Here is a 13,495-nt window from a genome sequence, read left to right as displayed (position 1 = left end):
AATTAAATACTCCGCGTTGCTTTCCTCTTTCAGTTGCGTTCTCGCATAAAATTTAAATCGTTCCGCTAACATCAGCGGTGTGGGGTTCAAATGATTTCTCAGGACAGCAACAATATTAGCGAAAGCCTGATCCGCCGGTTTAGCTGGTGATAGAAGGTGCTTCAATAGCCCGTATGTCTTCGCACCCATTGAGTTTAGTAAGGTTAGTGCTTTATCTTCATCTGATATTTTATTTGCCTTACAATAAATCTCTATACGTTCTACATACGTGGCCCAATCTTCAACATCGGGATCGAAATCGTTGATGTTACCACGCTTAGGCATCCTCGCAATCTTCTTGAGAAACAAAAAGAATTTTTTTTTTTTTTTTCAAAATGGCGGTTTCCCGCACTTGTCTTCTTCCCCCGCCTACGAAAATGGCGGCTTCCCGCATTTGGCTTTCTCCCCCGCTGGCTGTAATGGCGATTGCCGTATTGCTGCGTTCGCCCTCCCCAGCGGTTCTCAAATCGTGCCTCCCAGCCCCTCTTGCAGTCCGGTCCTTTCCCCCGGCTGCGGCTGAGTTCTCCGCGTTTTTTTTTTTTTTTTTTTTATCCCACGCCTCGCGGCCTCGGTAGCTGCCCGGCCTTTTTCCCCGGTCGCGGTCGAGCTCTCTCTCGACGCTGTTGCATCTCCCAGCCCGCTTGCAGCCCAGTCTTTTACTCCGGTTGCGTTTGCATTCACCGCGGCTCCCGTGCCTTACGCTGCCCCAGTCTCAGCGCCTCTGGCCCCGACTTCTGTCCGGCTCTTTTCCCCGGCCGTGGTCGAGTTCGCCGCCCTTATATCCTCCGTTTTTCCCTCCCCTACTTCACAGCCAACGTGGCCGACTTGCTGCTCGTCGCTGATCGGCTTACCCACCACCGTGATAGAAGGGATGATCACTGCCTGTTGCTGATGGAAGGCTTCGTGTCAGGATTCTTCCTTGCTCTTCAGACCCGAGTCTTTTCTCAGCAGGATGACGAGGGCGGATGCCTCTTCTCGACGCCCGTTAAACTGCCTTGGATATATCTCTGCCGCAGGGTAAGATCGTCATCGTCGCCACTGTTAAGTCTGTGTGTTCTAGTTATTGTTAATAAGAATCGCTGCACACAGACCACAAGAGTAAATTCAACAGGTCTTTACTAGTCGGAAGTCAGGCTGAACTGCCCAATAAATCATTACACAGCACTTATATACCGGTGTGGTCACCACCGGTATTACAGTATACAGCAGCCAAGATAAAGTAGTGCATCTCTTAAAATAGTTCTCTTAAAGGTGGAACGGTTACATACACCACATGTCTCCGGCATTTTCTGTTTTTATTTGAGGGATAAATAGGACAACCCAGCCTATCCAATCTTTCCTCATAGCTAAAATTCTTCAGCCCAGGCAACATCCTCGTAAATCTCCTCTGTACCCTCTCTAGTGCAATCACATCCTTCCTGTAATGTGGTGACCAGAACTGCACGCAGTACTCTAGCTGCGGCCTAACTAGTGTTTTATACATTTCAAGCATAACCTCCCTGCTCTTATATTCTGTGCCTCGGCTAATAAAGGCAAGTATCCCGTATGCCTTCTTAACCAACTTATCTACCTGTCCAGCTACCTTCAGAGATCTGTGGACATGCACTCCAAGGCCCCTCTGATCTTCTGCACTTCTCAGTGTCCTACCCTTGTGTATTCCCTTGCCTTGTTAGCCCTCCACAAATGCATGACCTCACACTTCTCCAGATTGAATTCCTTTTGCCACTGTTCTGCCCACCTGACCAGTCCATTGATATCTTCCTGCAGTCTTCAGCTTCCTTCATTATCAACCACACAGCCAATTTTTGTATCATCTGCAACCTTCTTAATCATACTTCCTACATTCAAGTCTAAATCTACGCTAGTGTCCCCTTCCTTTGGGATCCTTATTGCCTTGTCAGCCAATGACACTCATTTTTCAAAGTCATGATTGGCTCTGGGTGTCATCTCCCCCTCCTCCCTTTACTTGATTGGTGCTCTGAGAGAGGCTGCCACTTCTGATTGGGTATTGAGGAATGTCACTCATCACCTAGGCGGCCACGCCCTGGATTATCCAGCAGTATAAATACTAGGAGTTTGGGGGGTTGGTTAAATCCCAGCTTCTTACTTCAACAAAGTTTAGATTTAGCAATAAATAATAATAATTAGGATGGCTTCTCAAGTGTGTCAGAACTACCACAAGGACTGTGAGGATGCTGTCAACAAGCAGATCAACATGGAGCTCTATTCCTCCTATGTTTATCTCTCCATGGTGAGTCTTGTATTTCTGACCACTTCACAATGGAGACTATGTAATGTGACTTTACTAAATTCTGTGCTGTATCTAGCCCACCCCTCAATCTATGCACAGTAAATTCATTTTTTAAAGCTATAATAATGCAATTTATCAGCTTGTGTGTTCATCAACAAACTGCCTCTCCTGGTCCTTGCAATAGCTGAACCTTATTCTGAGTATCTTAATGACTCTCTCCTGGGCTCTTGTGAGGGTGTTGAAGTTTATATTTGGAATACACTCTGCATTCAATGTGTGGCATTCAGAATTCTTATCCTCACTTCTAAATCACCCCATGGCTTTTTCCTACCTTGCTTTTGCAATGAGGGGATGTAATCTTCAAATTAGAAGTAGCCCATTTAGGAGGGAAGTCAGGAAGCACTTTTTCACACGAGGGTGGTGGAAATCCGGAACGCTTTCTTTTCCTGCCCTCCCATCCCGCAAGCTGTGGATGCTGGGACAATTGGAGCTTTCAAGACGGATGTTTTGTTGGGTAAGGGTCTCCAGGGGGATGGAGTAAAGCTACAGGTCAGCCATGATCAAATTGAATGGTGGAGCAGGCTTGGGTGGCTGAATGGCCTACTCCTGTTCCTAATATTCTTAACCTCCTAGTTTTAAGTACTAGTTTGTGCCCTTCTGTCTTTTTCTCTAGCTCCCTTTTGCTTTAATGGTGGTAAAGCCTTCAGCCACTTTGACCCTACTCAGTGGAACTCTCCCTTAACTCCTCTGCTTTCCTACTTCTTGACCTTGACCAAGCACTTCAAATTCTGAAGGCTTATGAACCTTTATTCCTTGGTATCTGGTTCTTCTGTGCAATGCCTTGATTAGTGTTGAAGGTGCCAAATTAATGCTGCTTGTGGTAATTTTAGTTCATGGGATGAATGTAGCCAGTAAGACTCAGACCAGTTTCTCTTTGATGTACTACATGAATTGTGCACTGTGACTAGACTCTACTTTAATGGGTTTGTTTAGTGCCCCTTGGCAATAGCTCTGGGCCAATATTTGCAAGTTACTATTTAATCTGCTCCCACCACCCTTTTAGGCAGTACATGCACTTGAGTTTCCTCATGTAGCCTCTGGTTCTTTTGCCATTTCCATTGGCCAGCTTCCCTATTGCTAGGGGTCAGATTGTCCACTCTCTACCAGGTTAGTGAAGTAAGTAGGCCTGTGCTAGTTTTCATGTACAACGAGTTCAGTGAGACGTTAAACCTTTGAAAGAAAGCAAAATCCAGGTTGGCTTTATGTACAATACCCATGATAGATCTGCCATTGGATACCCAACTACTTTTCTGATCTCTCCATAGTCCTTCTACTTTGACCGGGATGATGTTGCCCTGCGTCACTTTGCCGAGTTCTTCAAGGAGCAGTCGCACGAGGAACGGGAGCACGCGGAGAAACTGATGAAATTCCAGAATCGGCGTGGAGGCCGAATCATCTTGGAGGACATCAAGGTTTGGCTCAATAAACGAGTGACCTTCTGTCTGGGACCCGTAGACTGATTGTTTCAAAGACTTTCTAAAGCCATTGGTTCCAATTTAGAACAAACAGGCCATTTGGCCAAGTGGGTCCATGACAGAGTTTATACTCCACGAGCCATGTTTCATCTAACCCTATCTGCATATTGTTCTATCCACCTCTCCCTAGTACTTATCTAGCTTCCCCTTAACTACATCTGTTATTTGACTCCAGTAGTTGTGTTGGCTTAATGCTGTAGTTCTATTTTCTTCTAACACATTGGTTCATGGTAACATTCGATATTTGCACCCCTAATTTCCTTCAATACTTTCTTGTTTGTTTATTCCATTGTACAGTGAACTGTCTGAATTTCCCTTTCCAGAAACCAGAGCGGGATGAGTGGAGCAATGGTCTGGAGGTGATGCAGAGAGCTCTGCAGCTGGAGAAGAATGTCAACCAGAGTCTGCTGGATCTGCACAAACTCGCCACTGTTAGGACTGACCCTCATGTAAGTTCTTGAAGCTGTAATGTGGGCATTTGTTAAGTTGGCGGTGGTGGTACCGTGAGCCTAATCAAAAGATCTTCACGCTCAATAGCTTTGTGTTGGTGCCTTTTAGGTTTTTGAGTGGTGGGAGGTTGGCCTACTGTGGACATTGCCTAGTGAATGTGTCCCAGTGATTTTAGGATCTATGCCCCTATTCTGCAGGAAGTTTAATCTAATGATGCAGTAATTCCTTTAATCTCAATTGCACCACAACACTATCCTGCAGTCCAAGTGGATTGAACTCTTGCGGGGAAGCTAGGATGTTCCTTGAAATCTGCTGCTGGACATAACTAGTTTCCCTCTTTTTTCCAGTTGTGTGACTTCCTGGAGACCCACTACTTGGATGAGCAAGTGAAGATGCTCAAGAAGCTTGGAGATCACATCACCAACTTGAAGAGACTGGGAGCCCCTGAGAATGGCATGGGGGAGTACCTGTTTGACAAGCACACCCTGGGGGAAGAGTGACTAAACTGACCGCAGGGATGAAGCCTATTGTGTTTAGTACTTGTATTTATAATTGTGTGCGAGATGCCTGTCCTGTAGGGAATGATGGTTTGTGACTTTGTGCAAGAGCTGAGAGACCTGGGCTCTTACTGTGAAATGTCACTAACTGTAAATAAACTGTTCTATATTTGACTGGATTTTGTCTCCTTCTAAATTTTAGTGGTTTTTGTTCCAGTTAGCATAACTTGGTTACATTTCCAGTATTACACTGGGCTGTGCAGCAGTGTTGTCATGGGATTTGGTCATAGAATGGTTACAGCACAAGAGGCCTGTCGAGCCCATGCTGGCTCTCTGCAGGAGCACTTCGGCTAGTACTACACCCTGCCCTTTCTCTGGAGCCCTGCCATTTTATCCTTCAGGTACTTGTCTAGTTCCCTTTTTGGAAACAGAGATTGAGTCTGCCACCATCACCCTCTCAGGCAGTGCATTCCAGGTCCTAACCACTCGCTGCGTTCAGTTTTTCCTCAGTCGTCTTTGGGCCCCCTTCCAATCATCTTAAATCTGTGTCCTCTGGTTCTCGACCCTTCCACCAACGGGAACAGTTATATTTTTTGCCGGGGTAATTTTAATCTATTTAACTTTGATATTCTATGTATTTCTTGGAAATTTGTCAATCTTGTGTTGCAAACAAAGTGCAATGCTGTAATACAACAGCTTAATGTACAAAGGTGTGTTCAGCCAAATGAGCTAATGGGACCAGGGACCCCTGAAGCTTGGTAAGAAGTAGGTTTTAGAGTCTTAAAGGAGGCAGAGAGGTTTAGGGAGGGTATTCCAAAGCTTGGGCTCTAGGCAGTTAAATAGAAGTACTTGTTGGCATGGTGATGAATATTTCCCCCTGCCCTTGAGAGCTTGGAGAGTTATAATTTAGCCACTACAATGAAATACAAGTTATAATAAACACAAGGATGATTTGCTGTGACTGTGTTCTGTCATTTCAGTCCAATGAAGAGAAAGCTCTGGTTTCGCATTCTCTAAGAATTATATTTTCCCTGGGGAAGAGCAGTTTGTATTCAGTAAACTGCTACAGATCCCCATCAGTCATTAGTGGGGGTAACTCCGTTAACAAACTCACCACTGCTGCTATAGCCTTTCTGGGCAGAGAAACAAATAACTGCTGCACAGACCAGCAATGTTGGAGCTCACTGAACTCATGATAAGGGGATTACAATTGATGTGGTGGTGGAGGAGAATCAACAATTGCCATATCGGCTTGCTATCCACATAACCTAATTAGAAGCAGGAGTAGGCCATGCGGCCCTTGAGCCTGCTCCACCATTCAATAAAATCATGGCTGATCTTCAATCTCACCTCTACTTTCCAGCCCGATCTCCATATCCCTTGATCCCACTACAATCTAAAAATCTATCTGAGCCTTGAATATAGTTAATGGTTCAGCATCCACAGCCCTTTGGGGTAGAGAATTTGAAAATATCTTACTGGGAAACTGAGTACCCTACTGGGCTTTGTTCTGGGACCACTCTCCTTCCCCCTCCCCCACCATGTTTGACTAACCTGCCAACACTCATGGTCTTGGGTAAGGTATTGAAGGACGAGGAATACGTGCGGAACTGTATTCCCACAAAATATAGTCCTTCTGGAAGGAGTAAATGTATTTCATTAAATGCACAAAGTAAAACCCCCAAGTTAAATAGATACTTCTCCTGAAACTCTTTCCCCCTACCTGCCTGTTCCATCAATGTATAAACCCAATACCGGCAGCTCCTCCATAAATGTATTGATTGGTATTCAGGCCCATTGTGCAGTTCATACCAAATAGCAATCATCCTTTCCAAATCCGACTGCATCTCCATTTGTGTCCTTCACCCCCAGGAATAGATTCATCCGTTGATGATGCTGCAGCTGCAACACGCCAGTGTTTACAAGCTAATTTAGGAACTTAGCTGAGAACTGCAGCGGGTGCAATGAAATTGCCGTCTTGAGCCATTCCACGTTCATGTCTTTGCATCTCTCAGAGGCATTTCTGGGGTATCTGAGTCCCCACATTTCACACGATGATGAGCCGCAATTCTACGAGTCGGGATGGGTTTGCGTGCTGACGGGTTTCATGGCTTCATGTTTCAGACAAAACAAAGTCTTCAGCTCACTCGATGTGAAAAACTTTACAGGCGCCCGTGTTTTAAGAATGACATCGAATTTACAGCACAGAAACTGGCCATTCGGCCCGACTGCTCCGTGCCCGTGTTTATGCTCCACACGAGCCTCCTCCCGCCCTTCTTCATCTAATCCGATCAGCATATCCTTCTATTCCCTTCTTACCAAACTTCCCCTTAAATGCATCTCTGCTCTTCGCCTCAACTACTCCTATGTGGTAGCGAGTTCCACATTCTCACCACTGAAGAAGTTGCTCCTGAATCCCCTGTTAGATTTATTAGTGACTATCTTATATTTATGGCCCTCAGTTCTGGACTCCCCCACAAGTGAAAGCATTTTCTTTCCATCTACCTTATCAAAACACCTTCATAATTTTAAAGACCTCCATTAGGTCACCCTTCAGCCTTCTTATTTCTAGAGAAAAGCGCCCCAGCCTGTTCAGTCATTCCTGATCGATATAACCTCTCAGTTCTGCTATCATCCTTGTAAATCAAATGTGCACCTTCTCCAGTGCCTCTATATCCTTTTTGTAATATTCTCCTTAGAGCAGAAAAGGCTAAGAGGAGATTTGATAGAGGCGTTTAAAATCATGAAGGGTTTCGATAGAGTAAATAAAGAGAAACTGTTTCCAATGGCTGAAGGGTCGATAACCAGAGGACACAGATTTAAGATGATTAGCAAAAGAACCAGAGGCGACAGGAGGAAAAACTTTGTTACACAAGGAGTGGTTAGGATTGGGAATGCGCTGCCTGATGGGGCGGTGGATACAGATTCAATAGTGGCCTTCAAAAGGGAATTGGATAAATACTTGAAGCAGAAAAAAGTTCCAGGTTCCTGGGGAAAGAGCGGGGGAGTGGGACTAACTGGATTGCTCTTTGAACGAGCCGGGACAGACTCGATGGGCCGAATGGCCTCCTTCTGTGCTGCACTATTCTATGATTCTATGGAGACCAGAACCGTGCACCGTACTCCAAGTGTAGTCTAACCGAGGTTCTATACCAATTTAACACGTTGAACTCGGGTGCGGTTCGGCTGCAAGCACTCCCCGCACTGAGGTCAGAACGGCACTAATGGTAACTGTTTGCATCTCACAAAATCTATGAGGTCGACGTTCACCCCGCTCCGTGCCGATACATTTCCTACAGTCTGACTACAAAGAAGCACAGCCCTGGTAGCAGCTCCCCGAGTGACGGGCTGGAAAATACACAGAGAAACATAGAAGATTGGAGCATCAGTCGGCCATTCGGCAACTCGAGCCTGTTCAGCCATTTAATGAGATCGTGGCTGATCATCCAAATTCAGTACCCTGTCCCTGCTTTCTCCCCATATCCCTTGATCCCTTTAGCCTCAAGAAATATATTCAAATCCTTCTTGAATATATTTAATGAATTTTCCTCAACTGCCCTGTGTGGCAGAGAATGTCACAGGTTCACCACTCTCTGGGTGAAGAAATTCCTCCTCATCTCAGTCCTAAATGGCTTCCCACTTATCCTTAGGCTGTGACCCCTGGTTCTGGACTCCCCGCCATCGGGAACTTGCCTGTTTTTTCTGGAAGAGAAATTTCTGTCTTTACATCCGAAGGGATTGTGTGATGGGGAGAAATATTTAATGGAAAGTCAAGCCTCATGGGTCCCGGTTCTACAGAATCTGAAAATGTGAAATGAATAATACTCTGGTGTATGTTCCATAACACACAAAGATGTTTCCAATCAATTTATTCCATTTTTAGAATATTAATTCACGGGATGTGGGCGTCGCTGTCAACGGCCAGAATGTATTGCTCGGCGCGAGTCGCACTGGAGAAGGTGGGGGTGAGCCGCCTTCTTGAACTCCGTGCGGTGAAGGTACTCCCACAATGCTGTTAGGCAGTGAGTTCCAGGATTTTGACCCAGCGACGATGAAGGAACGATTGTAGGAAAATTCATCGATAGCGAAGGATGATTCTCAGCACCTTGAGCTTTTGAAAAGCAGCAAATTGTCATTTAATTCAAATGAGAGCATCAAACAACGAGAGACTTTCCGATTTGAAGAAGGTCAAGGAACCCAAAAGCAGTGACATCACCGAGACTGATCTCCCAAACCTGCCGGTTTTCCATAGCTCTGATTGGCTCTGGGTCTCCCCCCCTCCTCCCCCACACCCCATCTCCTTTGTTAATTGGTGCCTGGATTCAGGAAAGATTCCTGATTGGCTCTCAGGGATTGTCAATCGTCATTGGTGATGTCATTCCTTGTTTGAATGCAGGCTGTCCCAGTAGTATAAATACAAGAGCTTGAGTTAGAAAGGGTTAGTTTTTGAACTTTCTAGGTGCTAGTGAGCAGTAATAGTATAACAGGAAATAGTGAAGATGGCCTCCCAAGTACGTCAGAACTACCACAAGGACTGTGAGGATGCTGTCAACAAGCAAATTAACATGGAGCTCTATTCCTCCTATGTTTATCTTTCCATGGTGAGTCTTGTATTCCTTGTTGCTGTATTCTTAAAAGCTGGACATTCTGTAGTTCCATGAACTGGCTTTCAACTATATTTCTCTTGACTTCCTTACCTGGGGAAGCAATCTTTGAGCAGTGAGTACTTCAGGGTGAGCTTGTTGTGTTGATGGCCTGCTCCTTGTAGCAGCTGCACTCTGTTGAGCAGGTTTAATATATGGAACTAGCTCAGCTGCTGCCTGAGTTTGTAACAGAAGAACACAAACCTGGTCAAGTGACTGTTGGTGCTTGTTGATATGAAACAAAGTTCAGTTTCAGTGGGGTGACTAGTGAGTGACATGATGGCAGGTCCTCACTAGCTTTCTCTTTAACTGGAAGTGAAGTTCTGGGAATCCTGGTGTTGAAGCCTTGTTCACTGTGCCTAGATCTCTTTGACTACCTCCCAAAGTGCCTTGTAGCCAATGAAGCCACCTGTTATGTGGGAAATGCAGCAGCCAATTTGTGCACAGTAAGCTTGCACAAACAATGAGACTCATCAGATCATCTGTTTTGGTTGAGGGATAAATATTGGCCTGGGAATCTGGAGAGAACTCCCCTGTTCTCTGAAGTAGTGCCTTGAGATCTTTCACATCCACCTGAGGACAGACAGGGCCTCTGTTTAATATCTCATCTGAATGACAGGAAGTAGAGGAGGGACTACTTATCCAGCAGTAGAGTTTAGTTTGACTGGTCATGAAATATAATCCTGAACTGTAGTTTATAGTTTATATTTGTTGGTTGACTGTTTCATCCTGGTTCTTGGGAGGAGAAGCTGGCCAACATGTTCAGATTAGTGAAGTGAATTGCATTTTGTTAGTTAACCAATGGTATCTTCAGGATCAAGGGAGAAGCCAGGGACAGGGTACTTGTTTGGATGATCAGCCATGATCTCACTAAACGTTGGAACAGGCTCAAGGGGCCGAATGGCCTACTACTGCTCCTATCTTCTATGGTTCTATCTATTTTTGCAAGATTAAGAACTCACTAGCTAACTAGGGGTAAATATAATCTTGCATTGTATATGAAGATCTAGGTCTGATGAAGCTGTTTAAAATTCTCTCCACAGTCCTATTACTTTGACCGGGATGATGTTGCCCTGCGTCACTTTGCAGAGTTCCTCAAGGAGCAGTCACATGAGAAACACGAGGATGCTGAGAAACTGATGAAATTCCAGAATCGGCGTGGAGGCCGAATCATCTTGGAGGACGTCAAGGTTGGATTCAATAAATGAGTGGCCTTCTGTTGGGTTCCCCTTGTTTCCAATACTTTCTAAAGCAATTAGTTCCAATTTGAATCCATGGTTCTAGTGGCTTAATGCTGTCATTCTATATTCCTGTGACACATTGGTTCATGGTAACATGGATTTCTGGCTGCTTTTCACCCCTGTTTTCCTTGTGCTGTCTTGTGTCTTTTTTGTTTAATTCATTGTAAGTGAACTGTGACTTTCACCTTCAGAAACCAGAGCAGGATGAGTGGAGCAATGGTCTGGAGGTGATGCAGAGAGCTCTGCAGATGGAGAAGAATGTCAACCAGAGTCTGCTGGATCTGCACAAACTCGCCACTGGGAGCACTGACCCTCATGTAAGTGCTTGTTGGGTTTTTGGGTATGTTGGAGGTGGTGGAACCTTGCTGTCCTTGAGCTGATTCAACAATCTACATGCCCAATCGCTTTGTGTTGGGGTGTCTCCTGGGTTCTTAAGGGGGTTGGGGTGAGGATGGGACAGTTGGCCTTATGTGGACATTGAGAATAAGTGTGTCGCAGTGGTTCCAGGATCTAAGCATCTATTGTACAGGAATTACTAGATCATTTGAGCAAATTTACATCATCTCAATTACACCACTTGACTATCCTCCAGTCCAAGAGGATTAAAATCCCAACTCTAGAGGAAGTGGGGGGAGCTTGGATGTTCCTTGATATCTGCTACTGGCCATAACTAGTTTCACTTTTTGTTTCTTTTCAGTTGTGTGACTTCCTGGAGACCCACTACTTGGATGAGCAAGTGAAGATAATCAAGAAGCTTGGAGATCACATCACCAACTTGAAGAGACTGGGAGCCCCTGAGAATGGCATGGGAGAGTACTTGTTTGACAAGCACACCCTGGGGGAGAGTGACTGAAGCTTATTGTGTTCAGTACTCGTGTTTATATAATTGTGTGGGAGACCCTGTCCTTCAGGGAATGATGGGTTGTGTGACTTTGTACAAAGAGCTGTGAGACCTGGGCTCTGTAATATCAACTGTCACTAACTGTAAATAAACTGTCCAACATTGGACTGGATTTTGTCTCCTTGTAAATTTGAGTGGTTGCTTATTTTCTGATAACATTTGGTTGTCTTCAGACAAGAGCTACGCTGGGCTGTGTCCTCTGAGATGGTGTGCGTTGGCGACGTATTTCTTCCACCAGCTGCACGGCCTCAATTACGCCACGCAGCTCCTGTTTGTGAAAGTGGGCGGCATGCGTGCCAGCCTGCGGGAGCTGCCTGTCTTCTACCAGGAACTGCTATGGGTTTGGAACTACGTCGCTTCCAGGCGGAGCTCTTTTTTTCCTCCCCCGCCCCTCAGGAGCAGCGGCTCTCCTTCGGGAGCCGTTGCTCAGGAATCCGCACCTTCACGACCGTGGGTTCGGGTGGCTGGCGGAGCGCAGGGCTGTGCCTGGCAAGGTGACCAGAGTCGGGGATCTGCTCGATGGCGGAGGAGCGGGCTGGATGGCGCCGGAGGAGCTGGCGCGGCGCCTGTCCTGGGCCAACGTCCGGCTCGTGGTCCAAGCCATTGAGTCGGTGAAAGTGGCACTGGGCCCTGGCTCCACTAGGTGTATCGAGGCGGCTTGAGCACGTGGGGCGATCCCGTCCGAGCTTGCCCCCGTTCAGACGGAGTTCCTAATCGGCGCCCGGCCCCGAAACTCCCCTCGGAAACCGGCTCCTCACAACTTGCGCCGTCTCGAGGAAAGACCCTCCGTGCCTTTTCATTCCGTGCGGAGGAGTTTCCTGTACGGGCTGCTCCTGCGCAGACACCACTTTGCCGTCTGCGTCTGCCATCCGGACACGCCTTGGCGTGGCGTCTTGCTGACCGGCGGTGGCGGAGGTCCCCAATGGAGGGCTCTCTACGCGGGAGTCCTCCCTTGTTCCATCGGGGACTTGGCCTGGAGGGTGTTGCACGGAGCGGTCCCGTGCAATATGGTTTTAAATAGGTTCACGGACTCCCAGGCCGCCTGCATTTTTTGCGGCCTGGAGGAGTCCGTGTTTCACGTTTACATAGAATGTGAGAGGTTGCAGCCCCTCTTTCATTACCTGAAGAGGCTGCTCCTTGATTTTTGGTTGCACTTCAGTCCCACGCTCCTGATCTACGGTCACCCTTGTGGGCCTGGCTAAAAAAAGCCATCAATTGGTCCGGGGGGTCGTTCAGCCGGATTGCCTGCCTCTCTTCTGCGGCCATGTTCGCCCCCGGGTGGCCCTGGAGATGGAGCACGCGGTGTCCGCCGGCACGCTTGAGTATTTCCGCGACCGGTGGGCGCCGCGGGGACTGGAGTGCCTCGTCAACCCAGAAAACCAAATTTTAATTTGATTTATGTTTTAGTTGAACTTTTGTTAATTTACAGTCAAATTTGTTGTTGGTCCAAACTAAAAGAGTACACTGGGCTGTGTTTACACAGAATGTGAGGTGGCAGTCCTCCTTTCATTCATTATGTGAAAGGAGCTGCTCAATTTTGGGTTGCACTTCAGTCCCACGCTCCTGATCTTCGGTCACCCAGTGTGGAGGGAGCAGGCAGATGAGAGGACCTTCTCGGAGGACTGCTCCTGGGCCTTCCCAAAAAGGCCATTAACTGGTCCAAGCAGCGGGCGGTTGAGTGTTGTTCGGCCCGATTGCCTGTCTGCGCCTGGTTCTCCCTGGAGATGGAGCACGCGGTGTCGGCCAGCATGCTCGAGCCCTTCTGTGACGGGTAGGCTCCGCAGCGACTGGAATGCATCATCGACCCCAGCAACCAAATTTTAAGTTTCATTTGATGTTTTAAGTTGCAGACAATTTGGTTAAACACCCAATCTAGTCTAGTAGAATTGTCCTAATTCAAATCTGGGAGTTCCAACTGGCCTTTATGGGATTCTTTTC

At 46.7% G+C, this 13,495-nt stretch overlaps 3 protein-coding genes across 3 annotated transcripts in view; all 3 read left to right on the top strand.

Moving 5' to 3' along the window:
• Positions 1-13,495, top strand: part of LOC147099771 (ferritin heavy chain B-like) — a 74,106-nt gene that overhangs the window by 37,128 nt on the left and 23,483 nt on the right. The window lies entirely within an intron of this gene.
• LOC147099775 (ferritin heavy chain B-like) lies at positions 2,131-4,951 on the top strand. Its single transcript, XM_085969372.1, has 4 exons — positions 2,131-2,290; positions 3,616-3,762; positions 4,149-4,274; positions 4,623-4,951. The coding sequence occupies exons 1-4, from the start codon at positions 2,189-2,191 to the stop codon at positions 4,773-4,775; spliced, it is 528 nt and encodes a 175-aa protein (XP_085825498.1). The 5' UTR covers positions 2,131-2,188; the 3' UTR covers positions 4,776-4,951.
• LOC147099774 (ferritin heavy chain, oocyte isoform-like) lies at positions 9,212-11,760 on the top strand. Its single transcript, XM_085969160.1, has 4 exons — positions 9,212-9,373; positions 10,459-10,605; positions 10,848-10,973; positions 11,731-11,760. Exons 1-4 carry the CDS (start codon positions 9,272-9,274, stop codon positions 11,758-11,760), a joined length of 405 nt encoding a protein of 134 aa, XP_085825286.1. The 5' UTR covers positions 9,212-9,271.

The sequence above is a fragment of the Somniosus microcephalus genome, chromosome 28 (assembly GCF_052327205.1).
Source record: "Somniosus microcephalus isolate GS21.2 chromosome 28, FLI_Smic_1.0, whole genome shotgun sequence".
Classification (NCBI taxonomy): Eukaryota; Metazoa; Chordata; class Chondrichthyes; order Squaliformes; family Somniosidae; genus Somniosus; species Somniosus microcephalus.
Note: the sequence above shows the minus strand (reverse complement) of the source record. Positions and strands in the feature narration are given on the sequence as shown.